The sequence below is a fragment of the Hordeum vulgare genome, chromosome 3H, assembly GCF_904849725.1.
Source record: "Hordeum vulgare subsp. vulgare chromosome 3H, MorexV3_pseudomolecules_assembly, whole genome shotgun sequence".
In the NCBI taxonomy this organism is placed as follows: Eukaryota; Viridiplantae; Streptophyta; class Magnoliopsida; order Poales; family Poaceae; genus Hordeum; species Hordeum vulgare.
Window position 1 is genome coordinate 613,347,430 of NC_058520.1, and position 23,444 is coordinate 613,370,873.

The 23,444-nt window shown below is 44.6% G+C and overlaps 3 protein-coding genes across 7 annotated transcripts; all 3 read left to right on the forward strand.

Moving 5' to 3' along the window:
- Positions 1–9,427: 9,427 nt before the first annotated feature.
- On the forward strand, positions 9,428–13,015 carry LOC123445664 (pentatricopeptide repeat-containing protein At3g59040). Its single transcript, XM_045122682.1, has 7 exons — positions 9,428–9,590; positions 10,301–10,625; positions 10,795–11,085; positions 11,387–11,635; positions 11,725–11,849; positions 12,058–12,156; positions 12,247–13,015. The coding sequence occupies exons 1-7, from the start codon at positions 9,529–9,531 to the stop codon at positions 12,926–12,928; spliced, it is 1,833 nt and encodes a 610-aa protein (XP_044978617.1). The 5' UTR covers positions 9,428–9,528; the 3' UTR covers positions 12,929–13,015.
- Positions 13,016–15,677: 2,662 nt separating this feature from the next.
- Positions 15,678–17,968, forward strand: LOC123445665 (pentatricopeptide repeat-containing protein At1g11290, chloroplastic-like). The gene has a single exon (XM_045122683.1). The coding sequence runs from the start codon at positions 15,794–15,796 to the stop codon at positions 17,516–17,518; it is 1,725 nt and encodes a 574-aa protein (XP_044978618.1). The 5' UTR covers positions 15,678–15,793; the 3' UTR covers positions 17,519–17,968.
- Positions 17,969–18,071: 103 nt separating this feature from the next.
- LOC123445667 (glycerol-3-phosphate dehydrogenase [NAD(+)]) lies at positions 18,072–23,073 on the forward strand. 5 transcript variants are annotated; one of them, XM_045122688.1, is made up of 12 exons: positions 18,072–18,901; positions 19,488–19,564; positions 19,660–19,732; positions 20,057–20,274; positions 20,362–20,469; positions 20,702–20,765; positions 20,847–20,884; positions 20,969–21,089; positions 21,160–21,214; positions 21,426–21,474; positions 21,554–21,683; positions 22,794–23,073. In XM_045122688.1, exons 1-12 carry the CDS (start codon positions 18,787–18,789, stop codon positions 22,802–22,804), a joined length of 1,059 nt encoding a protein of 352 aa, XP_044978623.1. In that variant the 5' UTR covers positions 18,072–18,786; the 3' UTR covers positions 22,805–23,073. The 5 variants fall into 5 exon arrangements, with proteins under 5 accessions (XP_044978623.1, XP_044978620.1, XP_044978621.1 ...); XM_045122685.1 differs by having other exon boundaries at positions 20,057–20,469; XM_045122686.1 differs by lacking the exon at positions 22,794–23,073 and having other exon boundaries at positions 21,554–22,007.
- Positions 23,074–23,444: the final 371 nt, after the last annotated feature.

The following is a 23,444-nucleotide window of genomic DNA, read 5'->3' on the forward strand; positions in this document are numbered from 1 at the left end:
TCCCGTGCAGATCGGGAGCGCCGCCAACCCCAGCCGCGTTGACCAGGCCGCATCGCCAGCGCCAGCAGCCGCGTTAGCCAGGTGGGCCGCGCCAGCACGCCTCGGCCTGGTCCGCCTAGTCCGGCTTGCCTCGTCCCGCCTCGGCCCAGGCCCAGCTAGCCGCCTCCAGGCCGCCTCCTCTCATGGGCTAGGCCCAAGGTGAGCGCCCCTCTACCCTCTATCCAGCGCATGTGCACGTTTTAGTATCTTGCGCTTATCAGTTTTGGCCCGATTAGAATTTAGGGATTTTCAGCGACTTAATGATTTCAGGAAAATTAGGATATTTTCATATGCCCGTAGATTTTAAACCGTGTATCGGATCGCGACGTATTGAATATGTAACTTGTGTAGAATTCCGCGTAGATTTCGAATTTCTAACTTGCATAATTATTTGACGTAGTTTTACGTGCCAAACGCCTAGTTTAGCGTGCTGTCCCAATAGGGGAACGTCCCGTATTTATTATTCTTGCGGTCCGGATTGTCCGTATACCGTAGATTAAATGTCCATGTTTTAGGGACCATTTTTTCATGTATTTTTAGAGCGGTCAATTGTATTTTTGCGTGTAGGGAATTGTCGGTAATTTATTTTCCCGCGTATAGGTTATTTTTCTCGCATTTATGTACGGCATTATTTTGTGTTGCAAACTCCACATATTTTATATGTTTCCAGGATAGAAAAATCCATGGGATTTTTCTGTGCGATTAGTTTTAGCTTTTGAGTAAGTAAGTTCGCGCGATATTTTGTCGTGATGCCCTTTTGTTTAATTCGTAGGATTTAATCCGTTCTTCGTTTGACGGAGTTGTCAACTAGGGAGTTGTTCTTGGATGTTTAGACTAGCCCCTGGTATTTTTGGTTGCAATAGAAATGCATGTTTAAGTGTGGTTTGATTGCTCTCAAGTTGCTAGAAATAGTGCTGATTTGGAGGTGCTGAAATATTTCTAAGTCTGGAATCTGTTATATTTTGTTGCTGTCTTGTCTTGCTTGCATCTTGTGATCTGTAGCTCTTTTGAGGTTGGTCCAATGAAGTTAGTTGTACCCCTTGTGTTTATCTAGCATGCTGTAAATTTTCATGCCATTTGGAGTCCTGTAGCAATAGGTTTTGATGCTGTCAATATTGCTTAAGATCGAAAACTTCACTTCCATAAAGTGTTATTTTCACTAAGTCTGAAATAGTGTGTGGGAAGCCATTTTGTGACTTCTTTTCCTAATGTTCCTTGCTGCCATGCTAGATGATGTTAGTTGTTTGTAGTAGTGCTTCTTGCCCTCTTCCGTGCCATGCCTTGCTTGAGCATATCGGAGTTGTGTAGCTCGTGGTTGTGGGGCGTAGAAAATGTTATGTGGCTGATTTTGGCAGATTGTAATGTTTTCTTGATTTGCTCGTAGATGTTGAACCGTAGCTCCAATTTGATCGTGTCCTACATGAAACTTGCTTAGAATCTCGTGTAGTTTCATTTTCTCTTGCGGGTTGTATGTTTTGAAGAGCTTGTGACCGCCGTTGCACACATATTGCACTCATGTCATCATATCTTGCGGTGCTTGTATCTTTTGATCCGTAGCTCCGTTGGAGATGTTCTTTATGTGTAAATTGCTTGTCTTGACGCGTAGAATCACGTGAACCTATTTGTTTTGCTGTTTAATAACTAATTAAATGTGTTAATTCAGATCTGGACAGAATTGTAAATTAACATGTGAGGACATCTCGGAGATGCTATATGTCATTTCCGACCTCATTTAAAATGTCTAGATAGGTAGTTTAATTTCCGCTTCACCTCTTGCATGTTTGACAACATTAATGTTGCCGTGTAAATAACCGGGAGTGAACTAAATAATTAAACGTGGAGTTTCGTCAATATGCAAACTCGTTGCATATTGAACTTCACTTAATGTGTAGTTTTGATTGTGTGAAATCGTCATGCCGTGACTTGCATGTATTCAGCTGCTCATGCATCATTTGTGTTGTGCATTGTGTGGTGAATTCCGTGTGATGATTTGTGTTTCCGGTTTGCTTTGTCTCGATAGAGTTCCGCAGCGTGCCGGATTGTAAGGACCCGTTCGACTACATCGGTTCGTCTGCTTAACGGTGGCATTCTTCTTCCAAGAGGGATCTCAGGCAAGATGATCATTTCCCCAGATACCATTACTATGATTGCCATGCTAGTTTCATCGCCTCTATCAATTATGTCTCGTTGCCTACCACATGTTAAATATCAGCCTCTCAACAATGCCATGATCACCTTCAACCTGTATGACCTAGCAAACCACTGATTGGCTATGTTACTACTTGCTTAACCCTGTGTAGCGTTGCTAGTTGCAGGTGCAGTTGCTTCCATGTGAAAACATGGGTTCCTTGTTATATCACCCTATTTAATGCTATTTAATTTAATGCACCTATATACTTGGTAAAAGGTGGAAGGCTCGGCCTTTCTAGCCTGGTGTTTTGTTCCACCTTTGCCCCCTTAGTTTCGGCTACCGGTGTTATGTTCCATAATTGAGCGCTCCTAACACGATCGGGGTTGTTATGGGGACCCCCTTGATAATTCGTTTTAGATTAAAGCTGGTCTGGCAAGGCCCAACATTGGTACTACATTTGCCCAACATAATAACTTGATAATATTGAAATGCATAGGGAGTTAGCGCTACCCGAGGAGTAATTCTACATAATACAGGGAGGGCCAGTGCTGAAGGTGTTGGTCCAAAACAGAGCGCCGTGCGGGGCCACCGCGAGGAAACTCGAGGTTTGGCACTCGTGCGCTTCGCTTATCCGTCGTGTCCTGAGAACGAGATACGCGGCACCTATCGGGATCGTCGACACGCCGGGCGGCCTTGCTGGATTAGTTTTACCTTTGACGAGATATCTTGTGCATCGGGATTCCGGTGATGCTTTGGGTAATCTCAGAGTTGAGGTTTTCCACTAGGGAATCCGACGAGATCGCGAGCTTCGTGATTGAGGATTTCTATGCGGCTTGTGGTAATTTGTGATGGACTAGTTGGAGCACCCCTGCAGGGTTAAATCTTTCGGAAAGCCGTGCCCGCGGTTATGTGGCAACGTGGAAACTTTGTTTAACACTGGTTCTAGATAACTTGAAGTTAACTTAACTAAAACTTGCCAACTGTGTGCGTAACCGTGACTGTCTCTTTCGTGAGTTCTTTCTCCGATCGAGGACACGGTGGGGTTATGTCTGGCGTAGGTAGGTGTTCAGGATCATTCATTTGATCATCAGTAGACACGTCCGTTATGCGTAGATCTTATCCCTCTTATTTCTTGTACTCGTAAGTTTAGCCACCAAATATATGCTTAGCCGCTGCTGCTACCTCACCACTTAACCATGCCTCACCCATTAAGCTTTGCTAGTCTTGATAGCTTTGGAAATGAGATTGCTGAGTCCGCTGTGGCTCACAGATTACTACAACACCAGTTGCAGGTACAGGTAAAGGTTACTTGACGCGAGCGCGTTGATTGTTCATTTGGAGTTACTTCTTCTTCTTCTTCATCGATCTAGGATGGGTTCCAGGCCGGCAGCCTGGGATAGCAAGGATGGACGTCGTTCTTATTTTTCTCGATTGTTTTCGTCCGTAGTCGGACCCTGCTCTTACTCTTGATGATTATGTAATGTACTGATGTGACTCTGATGTAGCTTGTGGCGAGTGTAAGCCAATTCTATATATATATCTCATCTTTTCAGTACATGTACTTGTAAAGATATCTATTCTTGCGACACGACGAGATGCGCTTCTATCCCTGACGAGGCCTTCGTGTCAAATTGAGGATAGGGTCGCATCTTGGGCGTGACAAGGCATCACGTCCACTAGTGGGGACAGGGCCTATAGCCCCGGCCCGTAAGGGGCTTTAGTCCCGGTTCACCAACCGGGACTAAAGGGGCGGGACTAAAGGCCTAACCTTTAGTCCCGGTCCTGTTCCAAGCCGGGACCAAAGGTGCTCCACGTAGGCGCCTCGGAGCGCCCTCAGGGGTAGGCCCTTTAGTCCCGGGTCTTAACACGGACCGGGACTAAAGAGTTTCTGCAGATTTTGTTTATTTTGGGGTTTTAGGGTTTTAAGGTTTCGGTGTTCGGGAGATTAACGTGATGCCTCGTTTGGTGTTCGGGAATTAGTTTTCATATAATTCTAAATAGAAATAATATATATATATATATATATATATATATATATATATATATATATATATATATAAGATTAACTTATCTTACAAGCGAGCATATATATACAATTATATGAAGATCTGAATTATCGGGACTAGAACCCGTCTATTTGATTACATGGACCAACATCAGTAATGGCCCCTAGCTACACTAAATCGTCCTTTGTCATCTATAGCTTCCGTCCTCAGAAAGGTCGCAAGCTCCTCTGCAACAGCAATCGCGCGTTGCTCTGGTAGGGACTTCTCCCTCATGGCCGTGTACTATATAAGAAGAGGAGATGAATATGAATATCAATCATGATAACAAAGAATGACGGGTAAAAATAGAGGTGTGAATGTTCATTGCTTACGTCGTATCTGTGATCCTTGTGCTCAGAGGTAAACGTGCGAATGGTCTCGCAAACATAGTATCCGCATAGATGCGTCCCCCGTGGCTGCTGGTCGCACTTTACGAGAATAAAATGATACAAGCTAGCATGACATTCTGAATATCAACCCGATCATATTGTGAAGAATGATACAAGCTAGCACGACATTCTGAATATCAATATCAACCCGATCATACAAACGTGCAGGACGACGCAAGATAGAGAATCGACCCAGAAAACACCAAAAACATGTTCCACGTCCTTCCTTGCCCCTTCCTGATGTGCAGCAAATAACTTGTGCTTCTCTGTTTGTGGCATTTATATTTTCTTCACGAATGCCGCCCATTCTGGGTATATCCCATCTACAAGGTAATAACCATGTTGATATTCCTTGTCATTTACAAAAAGTTCACTCGAGGAGCTTGGCCTTTAAGCTGCTTGATAAACAATGGTGACTGATTTAGCACATTGATATCATTGTTTGAGCCAGCAATACCAAAGTAGGCATGCCATATTTGAAGATCTTGCGAAGCAACAGCCTCCAGAATAAGACTAGGCCACCCTTTATCACCGCGAGTAAATTGGCCCTTCCATGCAATAGGACTTTTTTTTCCAACATCAATGCATATAGTCCAGGAGGAACCCCCCCCCCCCCGCGTCGCCCCTCCCTGGCGACCCGGGGGCAACCCTAGCGTCGCTGCCGCGTTTTCCCCCCTCTCTCCCTCCCCTCCGCCGCTGCCAGAGGGCGCCACGGCACTGGCGTGTGGCCTTGATGAAGGTGGCGGCGGGGAACTAGGGCCTGGACGGCGGCGGGGATCTAGCGCCTGGACGGCGGCGGCTCCCGGGGCGGTGGCTCCCGATGGCGGCGGGAATCTAGGGCCTGGACGGCGGCGGCTCCGGCCGGTGGCGCGCGGCGTCGCCTGGTACTGCTGGACGTCTCCTGTGCGCGACGGTATAGTGATGGTAGCCGATCCAGCCCGATCCACCGCGCCAACGACCGGTTCCAGGTGCCTTCTCCTGGTGCTTGCTCGCCAGATCTAATCCGGTTTTGGCGGTGCCGACGGCGACGGCTAACCCGGGACCATGGTGGTGGCGGCGTCCCCTCCGTCGGGGATGATGGGCCTGATGGTGGGAAGACATGGTTGTCGGTGAAAACCGAGCCGACGGCGGACGATGACGGCTTTCTGCGCCGTTACCTTGATGAAGGCTTCGTTTTGTAACTACTGTTGATCCACTCGTGCTGCTCCGGGGGAAACCCTAGGATCTGGTTTTCTAGATCGGACAATGACGGCATTGCGGTTTCGTTCCTCTCTATGGAGCATCGTTTGTGGAGCACCGCAGGAAGATGGAGGCAGGAGGTGGAGCGTCTTCGTCCTGCACGGAGCTTCGTTGGTGATGTCAGGTCATGCCTGGCCGACAGATGCTACGCTTTGTCATGCCTGGTCGGCAGGTGCTACGCACGACAGATCTTACTGAGTCTTCGCGTCTGGATGGACGAGCGCAGGGAGGTGGTGCCGTTGGGCGTCGTGGTGGCGTCGACGGATGACCGGACTAGCAAGGATTATGCGGATCTCTCTCCTGAAGATGGTTCAACGGTTCGATGATGATGGTGGCTTATAAACCGTCTGCATGTGGTGTACGCTTTAGGTCTGCTGCACCGACTCTGAGTTCTGATACGTCATGTGGATGGATCGGAGACGACACTGGATTTAGATATGAGGAGTGAGAGCACTCCACATTATCATGGTTTGTAGGTGTGAGAAAAGGCTTCGGGTGGTTTGATGTATGTTCTTGTCAGATCTTTATTGAATAAGTAATAAAGATGGTTGTATGCATCGATTGATGCAGAGGCCGGGGGTCTTAACCTCCTTTTTTTTTTAAAATGCATACAGTCCAGGCTTCCTAACATGCCCGGAAACCCATGACCTTCATCAATGTGAAGTAAGCATTCTCTATCTTCAGTGTTGGGGCTTCGTAAATAATCCACAACATAGGTATCAATCACTCATTGCACGAAATTCTTCAAACAATCAATTGCGGTAGTCTCACCAATCTTGAGATATTCGTCAAGACTGTCTACAGGTGTGCCATAAGCCAATTGACGTATTGCCGCTGTGCATTTTTGAAGCGGAGAGAGCTCTTCACGGTTAAGGGCATCTTTCTTTGTAGTGAAGTATGGAGACCACTCGCCTAGCACATTGACGATGCGAAGAAAGAGAGGTCGTCTCATCCTGAATCTTCTCCAAAATATTTTAGCAGGATAGAGAGGGTTGTGGGAGAAGCAAGGGACAAGTGATGCTATTAATCTGCAGTCATGCGCGAGGAGTGGCAAAAGTGAATAAATAGAATAAAAAATGACATGAATTAATGGATGGCTGCAGTTTATATTAACCTGTTCTAGTTCTTATTTTTTTTTTTTTAGCAAAGTACAATCGAAGTCGCTCACATACACGAGCGTACACTCACCCCTATGAACGCACACACGCACATTCTACCCCTATGAGCACTTTCGAAAGACTAAGCCGACACATCATCTTGAGATTAACATGTTCTAGTTCTCATTCTTTTTCTGTCAAATGCGTACTAAATCCACGGACATATGATGCAAAATCCATACAAATTTTGCAGCCCATGCTTGCCCTTCCCAGTGACTAGGTGGTGACTGGCCGGAGGAGCTGCTGCTGGCGGCGAATCGAGGAGGAGCCGGTGGTGCTGCAGCGAACAGAGGCAGCTTAATTAATGTAGAAACTTTTAGAATGAGCGTAGAAACTTTTAGAATTTGCTGGAGCGCCTGACATCATACAATAGTAACATATGCATGATACTACTATATGTTACTCGTAGAATCCAAGGCCTCCTTTGGTTCATATGAATTTTACACGAATCCTGAAGTGTAGAAACTTTTAGAAAAAATAATCCGTTTGGGCCCTTTGGGTTTTAGGAATGGATTCCTATTTCTATGTAGGATAGGAGTCAATCATTCACATTTCAAAGGGAAAAAACATTAACCTAGACTCGATACAAAATTTTTGTCCTATACACCACATAACATCTCTTTCCGTATAGGAAGTGATATGCGTGTCATCTCACTTTCTATGATTTTCATGTTCCTATACTATTCTTATCCTATGAACCAAATGAGACCCAAGTACCTCTTAAATTGATCGCATGTTGGGCTCGACAGAGTGGCATACCCTCTTTCCGAGTTGTTTCCTCCAAGGGATTTCCTTGGCCATCTCGGATCATTGCCCATGGCTATTCTCTATGATATATAATGTCGTTACTAGCAAATGTGTCCTTGCGTTGTAAAGGGAAAAACAAATCGTCATATACAACACACATGCTTCACTACGGAGAAAACACCGGCTTCTATTTACCAGGTCGAAATCAAGAGTGCCCAATCAGAATTTGAATTGCATTGGTGGTACAATTGTTGTTTTCCTAAAAAAAGTTAAATATGAATATATATTTTTCTTTTACAAATGTTTATATGACAATAACGTTCAGCGAGCCGGCGTCGACGGTGACGGGGCCAACCAGAGATGAGGGACACGACGCAGGGCGGCAGTTGTGAAAACAAGGAAACATTTCTATCTTTGTGAATGCTTGGTTCACAAAGCATGCTCCAGAATAACAAAATTATCTTGACTCCACTCGTTTCAAATAAGGATTATGCCTCCATGAGAAGCGGATACATGCCTCTTACAAAAGCAAAAAAAACATGTTTTAATTGTGTCTCTCGCAAAAGCAAACATGTACCTTCACAAGAAGCAAATCTATGCCTCTCGTGGTAGTAAACATATGCCTCCGTGAGAAGCAAATTTGTGACTTTTGCGCAAGGAAAAAAACAACATATATTTTTTTTAAAATTCTCCAGAATTTCGAAAAAAACAAAAACCTGAAAAAAAAACTTCTAAAGCCCGTAAACGCTTAAAAAATTAAATCCAGAGAAAGCGTATAGCACGGGACACATGTCGGCACATGAGAGCATGCCGCTTGGCACACTCTTAGCTCACCAAAAAATGACCCTTGAGGGGCTTCCGTAGGGAGTACCATTCAGTTAGTTGCTCTTCTATTTAGTGCGGTGTGTGCTGGCGAACGAGCCAACGCGCACTTCCCTTCCCCGGCGTTAGCGAGATTGGACGCCCACTTGTTTTTTTTCTTTTGTAAGGATTGCAAAAAGGTTCCAAAATTACAAAAAATGATTTTTTTTAATATTATATTGAAGGATAAAACATTGTTCATGGATTAAAAAATGTGTGAATTCTTGTAAAATGCCACATATTAAAAAAATCACGATTTTCAGAAAATGTTGGCTAATTTGTAAAACAATGTTCACAAATTCTGAAAAAACGTTAATGATTTTTTAATGTCCAGGATTTCGTAAAAAATTATTCTTATATTAAAAAAAGTTGGTGAATCTGAAAACAATCCTAATTTCCTAATGGTCGTGATTTTTTCTAAAGTTCATAAATGTAAAGAGATCCCGAATCGTAAAATTTGTTGGAGGATTCAAAAAATGCTCATGAGTTTCATAATGATTTAAAAATATGAAGAAACATTTGAGAATTTCTTAGAAAATATCCACGGATTTAAAAAACGTTGATGATTTCAAAAAAAATGTTCACGAGTTTAAAACGTGTTCATGATTCATAAAAGAGTTGATAATATAAGAAATAGTTGTCAAAACCAAAACAAATAGGAAAATAGAAAAACTAAAGAAAAAGCGAAAATGATAAAAGAGGAAAAACCGAAAACAAAAAAGGAAACCCCGGGTTGCTGCTGGGCTGGGCCAAACGTAGGCAGCTGGAATGGAGGTATGGGGTGGGGTGGGGTGGGCGGCGCCTCCAAAACAAAACGATGGTCTCCTCCTCATCCGGAGACAGACAGAGTCAGAGTCTGCCTGCCGATAAGGCTCCCCCGCGCTAGCTGCTCCCACCGTTTGCTCCGGCGAGCGCCGGCGATGGAGGCGGCGATGGGGACGCTCGGCTCGCAGTCCCCGCTCTCCTTCTCCTCCAGCCTCTGGTAAATCCCCCCCACCCCCATCTCCACCCCCGCCTCGCGCAGCGCGCTCAGGGTTCACCTTTTTGTGGGATTCGCGGGTTAGTTTGGCCGCGAGGGGTTTGCCGTGCTTGTGCGCCTAGGAATCCAGTGTTAACCAACCGGGCTTGTGTTGTGTTGTGTTGTGTTGTACGGAGTATGTTTCATTCCACCTTCAGCGTAACCTGTGGGTTGGTCACTTCACTGGAGCGACGGTCTGGGTGCCTTTGCCTTGTTTGCTCAACAACAGCTACTTCTTGTTGCAATTTGGCTCTGCAATTACGTACGTATGTTGCTGCATCTTCAAACGAACCCAGTTCATACAACGAATTCTATTCCTTTTCCTTGGGTTTGTTTGATCCTATTCCTAGGTGAAAGGCCTTCAATTTGGTCCAGCTTGATGCTTGTCAGACTGCCAGGTCTATTTTATTTTTTATTTTACTGATCCCCCCCTTGTTAAAGGGATGCATGGAAGTGGATAAGTGTCAACTCTTGAGGACTCCCTCTCTCCCAAAATAAGTGTCTCAACTTTATACTAACTCTTAACTCTAGTATAAGTTGTTTTAAGCTTGAGACACTTATTTTTTTGGATGGAGGGAGTATGTGATAATGGCATATGCGTTTTGCTTGCAAAAAGAAGAGGGTTCATTTCATTAAATTGCCTTAACCTTCTGAAACATGTTTCATGGTGTCAGCAACGCAAAGGCATCCTGTGGCTGGCCTGTTTACAACGTGAAGAAGGTCGAGGGCAGTCAGCGGCTCGACGTGGTCTGCCATGGAATGCTGGCGCCCAGAAAGTTTGTGCGCAAGAAGAGAGAGGAGGAGGTCTTCAAGGACGCCGATGACGAGGCCAAGCAGAAGAGCTGGAGGAAAATGATGAGTGAGATAGAGGAGTCTGGATCGGCCGTGTCTTCCATTCTCAAGACCCAGCGGAACACGACGGGGGCGCTACCAAGGGACACTGTTCTTGGCACTCTTGTGCGGTTCAAACAGCTCAAAAAATGGGATCTCGTCAGCGAGGTATATATGCGCTTGCTTGCTTGCAGCGTATTACTTAATCTGAAACTTTCCTGGTGACCGACTAAGCAGCATGCTACCGCCGATTCTTTAGTCCACGCGCAATAATATGCTTTCAGGATTCTGAAATGTTTAAATGTCAGCAGTGCCCTTCCTTCCTTTCTTTCTTCAGATTCTTGAATGGCTTCGAACACAACATTGGTGGGACTTCAGCGAGATGGACTTTTTAATGCTTGTCACAGCTTACGGAAAACTGGGGGATTTCAGCAAGGCGGAAAGGGTCCTCAAGTACATGAACAAGAAAGGTTACCGGCCGACTGTGATATCTCAGACCGCTCTCATGGAGGCATATGGAAGAGCCAAGCAGTACAGAAAGGCCGAGGCTGTGTTTCATAAGATGCAGACGTCAGGCCCTGAACCATCACCCATCACATATCAAATCATTCTGAAATCGCTTGTTGAGGTGCACATTTCATCGACCTATCGCATTTTATGCAGTCCAATGTTTCAGCCACTATGATATTTGAGAAACTAGTCCTCCTGTGCTTAACAATTACTCTCTTGTCAAATTCAGTGGTAATACCGCCGTTTACTACTTTGATTCAGCATAATGCACCGTAATTCTATGATTTGTATGCTCTTTTGCTCTGTTAATATTTACTGTTTTCAGCCCATGCACCTATCAAAAAATTAAACATATTTATAGCAGTTCCTTGAACAATTGTACCTTGGTCCGTAACAAATATGTTTGGGGTTGCTGACAGGGCGACAAATATAAGGAAACTGAAGCTATTTTCAAGGACCTTCTCAATGAAAAAAGAGCTTCTTTTAAACCAGACCAGAAGATGTTTCATATGATGATCTATATGTACAAGAAGGCTGGGGACTATACCCAAGCGCGTAAGCTATTTGCGCAGATGCCCGAGAGAGGAATCCCACAGTCTACAGTGACTTTTAATAGTTTGATGTCATTTGAAGCAGACTATAAGGAGGTTTCAAGTATTTATGATCAGGTGCTTCCCCAGATTAACTCAACAATCAGCATAACTTTAAGATATAAACCTGTTTACTTATCTTTCCTAACAAATGGCATAACTTTCAGATGCAAAGAGCCGGACTAAAACCCGATGTTGTGAGCTATTCTCTGCTCATCAAAGCTTACGGGAAAGCTAGGAGGGAAGATGAAGCATTGGCGGTGTTTGAAGAGATGCTTGATGCTGGAATCAGGTTCGATTTTGTGTTAGCATGCTGGCACTTGAAAATTGGTCATTGCTGGCTTGTGTAATGATGATTCCTGTTGCTGGCATAATTTGGTTAAAGTCATGAGCCTGACATGTTTAAGCTGCCAGCGCTTCATACATGTGAAACTTGAGTTACAATGGCTAGGTCGGGCTGCATAGCCACAAATTCATGTTGTGCCATGTTATATTTCCAGGCCAACACGCAAATCATACAACATTTTGCTTGATGCGTTCGCAGTATCGGGATTAGTAGAAGAGGCCCGAACAGTTTTCAAGACTATGAGAAGACACAGGTACGTACGACTTGCATTCTTTAATTTAAACTTCAGAAAGGTCGGTGCATCTGCTGGTTTCTTACCTTGTCACACTATTTGCTTGTGCAGGGTTGAGCCTGACCTCTGCTCTTACACAACAATGCTCTTAGCTTACGTAAATGCTTCTGATATGGACGGGGCTGAGAAATTTTTCCGTCGGATCAAAGACGATGGTTTGAGGCCAAATGTTGTTGCTTATGGAACTCTGATGAAAGGTTACTCGAAGTTGGATGATGTTGAGAAAGTAATGCGGGTTTATGAGCGAATGCGGATGCAGGGTGTTGAGCCCAATCAAACCATCTTTACCACCATCATGGATGTACATGGCAGGAACTCAGATTTCGGAAACGCTGTCATTTGGTTCAACGAAATGGAAACACGTGGATACCCACCAGACAAGAAAGCGAAGAACATCCTGCTTTCTCTCGCTAAAACACCTGAAGAACAAGAAGAAGCGAATGAGTTGACGGGGAACGGTGTGGTTCAGCTTGAAGTAAAACCCAATGGCATGCCCGCCGGTTTAGGTACCAATGGTGCTGCTGGCGTCCATGAAGCTGGGCTAACTGATACTGCACGCCATGACTCCTTAAATGGCGCATCCACAAGTGATCTAAATGGTGGAAACAGGGCCAGGAGCAGTGGTTTTGAGGATGAAGATGACGATGATGACGATTACAACGAGGAAATGGATGACGAAGAGTTAGATTTAGTTTCTTTCAAAGATAAGCGAGAACTAAATTTTGCGACTTGATATGTCTAAAGCATTGGTGTATATTTTTTTGCTGCAAAACTTATGATAGATTTTCCTATAAAAAAGGACTTTGTGGTATTCTCGAAATATGTCAATACATTGCCTAGGCCTCTCTAAAGTTGGTCAAACCAGTGGTAGATACCTGTGGCATAATTGACATTATTTGTGAGGTAAGTTGTTACCTTTTTGGTTGATTTCAGAGAAATGCTGACCATTCTTATGTTGTATAAGGATTACATTCGTTTTTTTGTATCAAAAAACATGGATTTGTATACGGTGAAAAGGTGGAACCAGCTGGCACTTTGTATCAAGAAAGTAGTTGAGTTTTGTCTATGAAACCCTTCTCTCTCTTTTTTTCCCTTTTTTTCCCTTTGACGGCAACCATATATATCTTACTCCGTATTTGGGAGTGATGGTGGGCATGCTGTAAAAGGAAATTGGATAGTAATTTGGGTGACAGAGCCAACAATACCATGAGACTTTACAAATATGAGATTGTTTGTTTTTGTCTACTTAGCAAACAACTGTTGGAACTTGGAAGAGTGTATTATTACGGCTAGGCATGGATCCATTAATTATACTCCATATGCATTTTATTTTATTTTTGTATAGTTTTGAGGTATATATATATATATATATGTTTCTTCAGAAATATTCAATACTTTAGTTTTCCAAAAAGAAAAATCACTACAAACCAGCACTTGGAACAAGTAAATCCAAATTCAAACCAAATCAATTAGGGACTAACCATCAGATGTCTGATTTTCGTTTTGTTTTAGGTCATATTTTTATCCAATGTCCGTTTGACACATGTACACTATCTGTTGTTTGTGATTCATACCATAGATCGGGGGAAAATCCATCATAAACATAACAAATCATGCTACCAAAAATTTGAAAACCCACTTAATCTTATTTTGAAAAAACTCGATGACTCAACAGAGGTAGTTCTGTCGCATGAGACAGATACATCAGCAAATATATGAACCTCAAGTCGCCTCCTTTCCTTCTCCGAAAACAAAGAAAATGAAGAAGAAATCACCCACTTCTTCCCCCAATCAGCCGCACTCGAGACTCAAAATTTCAAAAACAAAATTGCCAAGCGTTACCCTGTGTTATGGTATCGCTCAAAAAATATTAACCCACCATGGATAAAGTGCAATGGATGAGATAAGCAACTCATGACCAAAGCACTAAATCAAGCGTAGGTAGGCACAAAAAACAGAGGGGAAATTAGATGATGAACCCAACTTAGACATATAGGAGGGCAGAGGTGGCAAATCACCGAATACCTTTCACCGGTAGGTCCGACGACAACTGACAGGTGCCTCCGCCCACCGATGGATGCAAGATGATGGATAACCCGCCCGGGAGAGCTCTTCCGAACTCCTATATACACCGCCCTTCCTTGCTCCTCCCGTCGTCGACAAAAAGGCCCAAACTCATGCGTGCACGGTGCAACGAATGACCCGACCATCAAGCGTTGAGATTTGTGCAGAACGGACGGCTTAGAAAAATGACCCAAGCGAAATGAGAAACAGAGAACTAAAAATTAAGAAAAGTGAAGCAATGTGTTTCGTTTCTTTATATTAATTATTATAAAAATCTTCTCAAGCGCCGGTGCACACCACGGTGATCGCCTAAAATTTAAAGGAAGCCCATGCCCTTTCAAGCGGATTGGCCGGCGATCTTTGCTTCTCGGCTTGACAGCCAAACAACATCGTGACACTTTACAAAAACAATGAGATAGTTTTTGTCCTTTTAGTTAGTATTCCTTTTATCCCATAATATAAGAACATTTTTTAGAAAAAGCACTCTTACATTATGGAACGGGGGAAGATTCTTGCTATTTCAAAATGGTATCATGACATAAACTTTTTTGATACTTGAGGCATAAGGTATCATTTCTCAATGAAAAAGGTCAAGCTAATTAGCTAAAACTGCTTTTCTATCTTGTGAGAAAGGCTGGATTTGCAAATGACCCTCGCCTAAATGCTTCTGAGCCATGCCGCGATAAGAGCAAAGGAGTGAATGCGCTTTCGTGGTTGCGAAACTTTGCTACAATTGAGAATGCACTTTCCAGTAAGGGGCATGCTACACGTCGGTCGGCAAATCCATCGGATACGGAGCCATGAGATCTCGACACGATCTTGTGACTGAGCTTCGTCCTTATTTTTGCAACATGAATCGTGCTACAAGAACCATTTTCAACACATGCCATGTTGCAGAAATATTTGTAACAAATGTTGTGTTGTCGTTTTTTTTTCTTGCAACAAAGGTCTTGTTGCAGGAGTTTTTAGAAGAATTATTCTTACAACACAGGTCTTGTCATTGATTATTGTTGTAACATATTTATTTTTATAACATTGATCTTATTGCATAAACGTTCTAGATGGGATCACATGGCTTGTCGCGGTTAACAAAAACGGATGCGTCCGTGGCAAAACGCTGCACTCGAGAACAAGATGATTTGAAAAACACCCTTATATTTTGAAACAGAGGAAGTATTATTATGGATAGGCATGGAGGAATTATGAATGCATTTGATTTGATTTATGTATAGTTTTGACGTACATGTATTTTTTTATTCCCACAAATACTCAATACTTGAGTTCTCCAGGAAAAGGTTGACCAAAAATTTTCAAATCAGAACGGGAAATTCAAAATCAAAATCAAATTCAAACCAAAGCAATATGTTTATAGTTCCTTCAAATCTCTGACGGCCCCCCTCCCGGCAAAGACGGCGCGCGACGACGTCTTCTCGGGCGCCGGCGCGCACCGTCATTTCGCCGCCGTCCCCGGTTCGGACGGCGACCACCGCCCTCCGGCTGCGAAGCGACCCCGAGACCTGCTCGCGCCGTCTCGATGCCTCTGCCGGCCCCCGGCATCATCCTCCACCACGCGCGGACGCCGCGGGGGTTCGTCCAGCTCCTCGCCTCCTCCTCCTCCCCGCTTCCGCCGATCCCGTCCGCCGCGGCGCAGTGCCATGGGATGGCCACCAAGATCGGCCTCGCGGCCAGCAACGTCTTCGCGGGCACCGCCCTCCTCGCCTTCTACTGCCGGTGCCGCCGCCTGCGCGACGCCCAACGTCTGTTCGACGAAATGCCCGAGAGGAGCGGCGTCACCTGGAGCGCGCTCGTCCACGGCCACGCGCGGTCCAGCGCGCCAGGCCTCGCCGTGGGGGCGTTCGGACGCATGGTGCGTGCCGGCTTCCCCCCCACGGCGTCGGCCGTGTCCAGCGCCCTTGTCGCGTGCGGTAGGATGGAGGACCCGGGCGTCGGGGCGATGCTCCACGCCGCTGGCCTCAAGTGCGGCAGCATATGTGGCAGCGTGGTTGTTGGGACTGCGTTGGTGGACATGTACGCCAAATGCCGTGATGTGCCTGCTGCTCAGCGGGTTCTTGAGGAGATGGAAGAGAAGAATGTGGCCACCTTCACCGCACTTGTGGGCGGGTTCGCCTCAGCCGGAAGACCTCGCGAGGCCATGGTCTTGGTCAGGGAAATGGAACAGTCAGGGGTGGCACCAAACATGATGACATACAGCAGCCTTCTCAGCTCATTTGCGAGCCCCCAGGACCTAGACCACGGGAGGCAAGCGCATTGTGCGGTGGTAAAGAAGGGTCTCGAGCACAATCCGTATATTCTGTCCACTCTTATGACCATGTACTCCAGGTGTGGCAGCTTAGAAGATTTCAGGAAGGTTCAGATGGCTGTTTCATGTCAGGATCAGGTGTCGCTCAACTCCGTGATCTCGGGGCTCTCCTGTTTAGGAAGAGGCGATGAGGCGTTTCACCAGTTCTTGGAGATGAGAAGGCATGGCGCTGACATGGATATGTTCACCTTTGGCAGCATGCTGAAGGCTATAGGGAGCTCATCCTCACTGCTGGAGGGAAGACAAGTCCATGCTCTGATCCTCAAAACTGGGTATGAGTCTGATGTGAATGTCCAGAACGGTTTGATTTCCATGTACGCCAGGCGTGGCGAGATAGGGGAAGCCAGGGATGTTTTCGCTTCGGTGGAAGCGCCTGATTTGGTTTCCTGGAATTCGCTTCTGACAGGATATGCTCAGCATGGTTATGGCAATGAGGTGGTTGAGGTGTTTGAACAGATGAGGAGACTGAATGTTCAGCCAGACAACACAACCTTCTTGTTGGTACTTACAGCTTGCAGCCACGCCGGTTTGGTGGATACAGGGTTGGAGTATTTCCACTTGATGAAAACAAACGGGTTTCTCGTAGGGGCACGGCTAGAGCACTACGCGTGCGTGGTCGATCTTCTTGGTCGAGCAGGCCATCTCCAAGAAGCCGAGACTTTGATCAATGACATGCCTATAGAACCTAGCGTCTCGGTGTATAGAGCTCTGCTTAGTGCCTGCCAGATCCATGGCAACCTCGAGATCGCAGTCAGGGTGTCGAGGCGCCTCATTGAGCTCTACCCCCACGACTCGTCTGCCCATGTTCAGCTGTCAAAGGTCCTTGCCGGTGATGGCCACTGGGGTGATGCTGCCGAGGTCAGGGAGGCCATGGTGGGTAAAGGGATAGTGAAGAACCCTGCTTGGAGCTGTGTCGAGGAGCGGGTACAGGTTGGATAAGAAGGTTAAGATCCCATAAATTTGCCATTGTTAGCTGGGGCTGACTTAATGGTCAGCTTGCAGTGTTTACTGAAGGTAATGCCAGAAGCCAATGAACCTCTGATAAGCTTTTGCAGAGCAACGACAGCTCATGGCATCAATGGATAAGAAAGCAGAGATCATATTTTCATCACACTACTATGTACTTATCCGCCATAAAGCATAGGAATTGTGCAGCAATGTTGATGAAATCCCTGATATTGCAAGGATTTTGTGCTGCTGAAACCAAGAACATTCGAGTGCTTGGGTAACCAAAGCCTAAGATTAAACTGTCAGGACCCGAGTCTGATACATGAAGAACAGGTTTTCATGTCAGACCTTTAATTGTTTTTAGGGGGATCAGCACCTGTACCACTGCTAACTGATACATGCTGGATAAGAAGGTTGAGATGACAGCACCCTGTACTTATACATCGTTTACAGCATACGAGCCGCAGCAATGTTGATGAAAATCCCTGATGCTCCAAGGATTCATGCTGCTAGAGACAAGACTATCGGACCGCTGACCAACGAAAGCCTAAGATTAAATTCATGAGGACCCCAGGTTTGGCACATGAATGTCAGTATATCAGCACTTCACTACTGTAGTAAGTACTTTTTAGGAAAAAATCAGCCCACCTTTACTTGTCTTTAGGGAAATCACCACCTTTACTTGCCATTTAACCCTGCACTTGCACATCATTACGGCCTATGAATTGCAGGTTAATTTTCCAAATTCTGTGTGCAAGGCTTGGTGACACCTGAAGGATGGCTGGGCCGGGCGGGCCTTTCTGCTTTGGGCCAGGCGCGAGCGAGCGAGCACACGTGCGCCAGGCTCCCCTCCGACTCCGATACCACCGAGGCGAGCGAGCACGGCTCACCACCAGACCAGATCGACGAGTCATCGCCATCCTCCTCCTCCGCCTCCTGTCGCCACCGCAGGCAAAGCAAAGCAAGGCAATGCCGACGGCGGCGGCGGCCTCGTTGTTGCGGGCGGCAAACCGCGGGTAGAATTAGATAGGCGCCAAATCTTGGGGATGCCCGCCCGCCCCCTCCTAACATTCTTCACCGTTTCTTGTTTATAAAAATCCCCTCTTGGCTCTTCCTCCCCGATTCTATATATATTCGCTGCTGCTGTGCGAGGTTGCTCTCGGCCTGTCCTCCTCCCTGTTCTCGCTGTTACCGCTCTTGTTCTTGGCGCCGGTGCTGCTGTTGCTGGATTGGTCCGCGTTCCGTGCCGGTCGCCGGAGATGGAGAACGGGCACGCCGGCAGGCACCGGGTGGCTGTCATCGGCAGCGGCAACTGGGGCAGCGTCGCCTCCCGCCTCCTCGCCTCCAACACCGCCAAGCTGCCCTCCTTCCACGGTAACCACTCTCCAGAGATGCTCCGCTCCATTCTCTTCTTACATACCCTGTACCTGTACACAGTACTACTCTCGTTGGCTCTGCCTGCCTATGTGCAGTACGCGTTGTCGTCTCACCTGTTGGATGGTGATGCCATTTTGATTGCTTGTTTCTGTCTGTTTTGGGAGCATGTGAGATGTGACCATGCAATGCAATAGGCGACCACATGTATCCTATCCTCTTGGTGGACTGTTTTGGTAGTCCAAGAATATCAGATGACAGCACCTGGTGAAATTGACTCCTGAAATGACTCTATGCAGCCGTATGTATGCAAGACATTTCCACTTAGCAATCTTTAGAAACAACGTGAACCTGAAAGACTGTCGTTTTCACTCAGCAACATGTAGGAGAGCGGACATGTTTGTTATCCTTGAAACTGATCTATAGCATTTCTTCGACCAACTTGATACTAGCTAGAGCTCTCTTTGTTCTGTGTGTCCTCCTGCATACACGATAGTAGAAATAAATTTGAACAAGATGCACTTTTGATCACTGAAGAGGCATGTGTGCACCTGTTGGTGTTGATTTTGGGGTGAATTGTTCGCAGATGAAGTCAGGATGTGGGTGTTTGAAGAAACATTGCCAACAGGCGAGAAGCTATCTGAATCCATTAACCAAGCAAATGTAAGAGTTGAATCTGTTTCCATCTGTCTTGTTTTAATTCTCGAGCGGGTAATGACTTGTACAGTAACAAATGGTTTTATTCTCACATGTTTCAGGAGAACTGCAAGTACTTACCTGGTATTAAGCTTGGAACTAATGTAGTTGCTGACCCCGACTTGGAGAGTGCAGGTAATTAACTGCACCGTAACCCATTTCCAATTATCATTAGGAGGAAAGACTACTTTGGATGCTAGCAAATACATGCAGTTCTAGTTGAACAAGGAAACTTATGGGAAAAACTTAGATATAGTATAGTAACTAGAGGTTTGCTGTTCCCAGTTATGCTTATTAATGTTTGCTTTGTTTCCCTATGGATACTACTTCAGAAAAAGAAACACACATAACAGTATACGTTTCAGATTTAGTTTTGCTTTCACTGTCGTTTCAACTATACATCATGCCTTTTGCATGTTGTCAGATAATTGTCCATAATAATTAATCTGGCTTTCTCAGTCAAAGACGCGGATATGCTGGTCTTTGTGACTCCCCATCAATTTGTGGAGGGTATATGTAAGAAGCTTGTGGGCAAACTAAGACCAGGAGTTGAGGCTATATCCCTCATCAAGGGCATGGAGGTCAAGATGGAAGGACCATGCATGATATCAAAACTAATTACCGATACACTTGGAATCAATTGTTGCGTCCTCATGGGTGCTAACATTGCAAATGAGGCAAGCATTTTTTTCAACTTCTCATGCAAATTTCTTTTATCCTTCAGAGGCACAAAAGAATTAAGTGGGTGTGTATCTCATATGCAGATCGCTGTTGAGAAGTTCAGTGAAGCAACAATTGGATATAGGAAAGATAAAGAAGCAGCAAACCGATGGGCTAAACTTTTCACAACTCCTTACTTCCTAGTTTCTGTTGTAAGCTCATCAGCCATAACCTCATGACAAAATAAATTCCCACATTAGATTTGTGTGAAATATTAAAGTTTTCTTCCTACTAAATGGTAAATTTTTCAAATGTGGTTATGAGGTATTGAGGTACCAATGAACATAAACTGCAGCAGTAAAATTCTTATTACTGCAGCTTTAGTTGTAGTTTTGAATTGAAGTCTTATTACTGCAGCTTTAGTTATGCACCCTTCATGTGCAGGTGGAAGATATTGAGGGAGTTGAACTATGTGGGACACTGAAAAATGTTGTGGCCATTGCAGCAGGTTTGGCAAATTGTAGTATTATATGTTGATTATATTCACTGTTTCCTTTCAACTCCACTGATGTGATGAATTAACTTGCAGGACTTGTTGATGGCTTGGATATGGGAAACAACACCAAGGTATCAAATATATTTTGAAATCATTTTGAATGAAAAAAATAATGTGCACGCAATAATCATATGATTTTTTTGTTTGTGTACTAGGCTGCAATAATGCGGATTGGTTTGCGGGAAATGCGTGCTTTCTCTAAACTTCTGTTCCCTTCAGTCAGAGACAACACTTTCTTTGAGAGCTGCGGTGTGGCTGACCTTATAACTACGTGCCGTACGTATCTTCATTGTTCTCAATTAACCACTGAGCAGGCATACTAAAACATGTTATTGTTCCATGGCAGTTGGTGGGAGAAACAGGAGAGTGGCAGAAGCCTTTGCAAGAAATGGTGGCAAAAGGTTTCTTCTCTAAACCCTGCATCTCCTTTGTTTTAATGTAGGAATAGTTTTGACTCTGTCTACCTCTGTTGAAGTATCCAAACAAGATGCCCTGTGTCTTTTTGGCATATGCTAAAGAGTTAGGCAGTTAGCATAGCGTGACTATGTTCTTTGATTCTTTCCGCCTGCTGTGATTATTTGATAACTTTTTATCTCTCCAACTTTATGACAGGTCTTTTGATGAGCTAGAGGCAGAAATGTTGCATGGACAAAAACTCCAGGTAAAGAAAATATCTGGAAACCATGATGTATGATGAAGGCATCGATTGCTTGGTCCATTTAACATTGTTAGTTTCACAGGGGGTATCCACAGCAAGAGAAGTCTATGAAGTGTTGACTTATCACGGATGGCAGGAACTATTTCCGCTTTTGTCAACTGTACATGAGATCTGTATTGGACAACTGCCACCTACATCAATAGTTGAATACAGTGAGCATACGCCCAACCTCTCCTTCGTCGGTGGTTCTACTCCATGTTACTGAGCTACATACTGAAATATGTATTGCTGCCTGAGTTCTCACTATAACGAAACAAGGCGGGGTATACTAAATGTAACCTATCAAAGTGCATGACCCTATGAGTCAAGGCTTATATATCTAGTTGGTTGAAACTGCTGTTTGTGAACCTTACTTGGGAATCAGCAAATTCCATGGTGTTCCATAACATGGTACTCAAATGAGAAAGAACACCAGATGTAACTATGCTCAAATTGCTTCAAAATCAGGAATTAATGAGATTTGAGCTTTGCATTTTTTTCCCTTTGCATCCAGGAATATTTGACTTGGTCAGATAAGTGAGTTTAGTAGTAACTCAGTGTATAATGTTGTGAAAAATATTGTGTCGTGTTATAACCATGTTGGATAAATCAGTTGTAGTTTCCAAGTATCAGAAAAAATAATGCAATTGAGTGTTCATTGGTGGAACATTGTGTCATATATGTAAGAGGTCTCAAATGATTTAATTTACAATGTTTGACAACGGTACTTTTGGTTATAAAACTGGGGGCTGTTTCCAATCCTGAACTGTTGGTCAAGACAGTCGTAACGAAGTTCAAATCTGTATGCGACTGTATTATAATTTTGAAATGGAGGTTTGGCATTGTAATTGTGAGGTACTTCTAGTGGTCAAGAAATTGTGAGATGCTTGTGCTGATGTGACTATTAACTGTAGAACCATAAACATGGGGACATGTATATATTAGAAGGTACTCCATTCTTATTGCAGTAAACACAAGTAGAGCATTAGAGCTGTAGTACATTCAAATTCTTCACCCTACTTTTACTGAACCATCTGCATCTGGACTCAAACATCCTAGAAGTTGACATTTGAAGCTGCTAATAAGTTAGCACACTTGTGGGATCATGAAAACCCAAAACTAAAATTTATGTCGGTGATTTCTTTTGTCCTATACTATTCCTGACATGCTCAAATTGGATTCTTGGCCCAGTTTAGTTTTCTTAAATAAAAACAAGTACGAAATCATATTGGTCCTAGTGATGTTAAGATACTGAATCTACCCTGTCCTGAACCCATTTTCAGGGCTCCGCTGAAGGTCACTCTTGAAGATGCCATCAAGAACAATTCAGGCTTCATAAAGTTTTCGAAGACCAAGCACTCCATTACCTTCCAATTCCCGGCAAAGCAAGGCCCGGGAAGTTCTAGATGCTAGATGCTAGCTCATTTCTGTTTATTCATTTGTGGCATCATCTGTCACATCTTACATATGTGCTGGCTTCAGCAAAACCAAACAAGGAGTCATCACCTGTTTGTAATAGTTTATAAACCATGCTCTTTGGAATTAGTGATGTGCCTTTGTTTTGCTCGGCTGTTAAATGTTTTTTAAGAGGTAACGTTTGCATCAGCAGTCATGGCTGGGAATCTTTCCCTGCATGCTGGTTCCTCTCTGGAATCCTGTCACAGTCGTGTGTGTATGACATGTGGGACCTGGCTATGAACATTGGCATCAGCATGACTAGGTATCTTTGCCTGCATCCCTCTTTGGAATCCATGTGCATGACATGTGGGACCTGGCCAAAAAATGTGCTACTTCACTGTCTAAGCTAATTATGTTGGCTAATTAAACACCTGCCTAACTTGGCTGCCAATGCCAATCTGCCAATTATTATGACTGATGTGTTTGTTTTTGTTTTTGTGAAAAGATGTAGCTTGCTATTGCTAGAACAGTAAAGA

What these genes read in the sequence shown, in the direction of transcription:
- LOC123445664 (XM_045122682.1), top strand. Translation starts at nt 9,529, where the DNA reads ATGGAGGCGGCGATGGGGACGCTCGGCTCGCAGTCCCCGCTCTCCTTC. An exon ending in AATGGGATCTCGTCAGCGAG is followed by an intron (nt 10,626 to 10,794) that starts GTATATATGCGC and finishes TTCTTTCTTCAG; the next exon opens with ATTCTTGAATGGCTTCGAAC. An exon ending in TTTCAAGTATTTATGATCAG is followed by an intron (nt 11,636 to 11,724) that starts GTGCTTCCCCAG and finishes CATAACTTTCAG; the next exon opens with ATGCAAAGAGCCGGACTAAA.
- LOC123445665 (XM_045122683.1), top strand. Translation starts at nt 15,794, where the DNA reads ATGCCTCTGCCGGCCCCCGGCATCATCCTCCACCACGCGCGGACGCCG.
- LOC123445667 (XM_045122684.1), top strand. Translation starts at nt 18,787, where the DNA reads ATGGAGAACGGGCACGCCGGCAGGCACCGGGTGGCTGTCATCGGCAGC. An exon ending in TGACCTTATAACTACGTGCC is followed by an intron (nt 21,090 to 21,159) that starts GTACGTATCTTC and finishes GTTCCATGGCAG; the next exon opens with TTGGTGGGAGAAACAGGAGA. An exon ending in GCAAGAAATGGTGGCAAAAG is followed by an intron (nt 21,215 to 21,425) that starts GTTTCTTCTCTA and finishes ACTTTATGACAG; the next exon opens with GTCTTTTGATGAGCTAGAGG.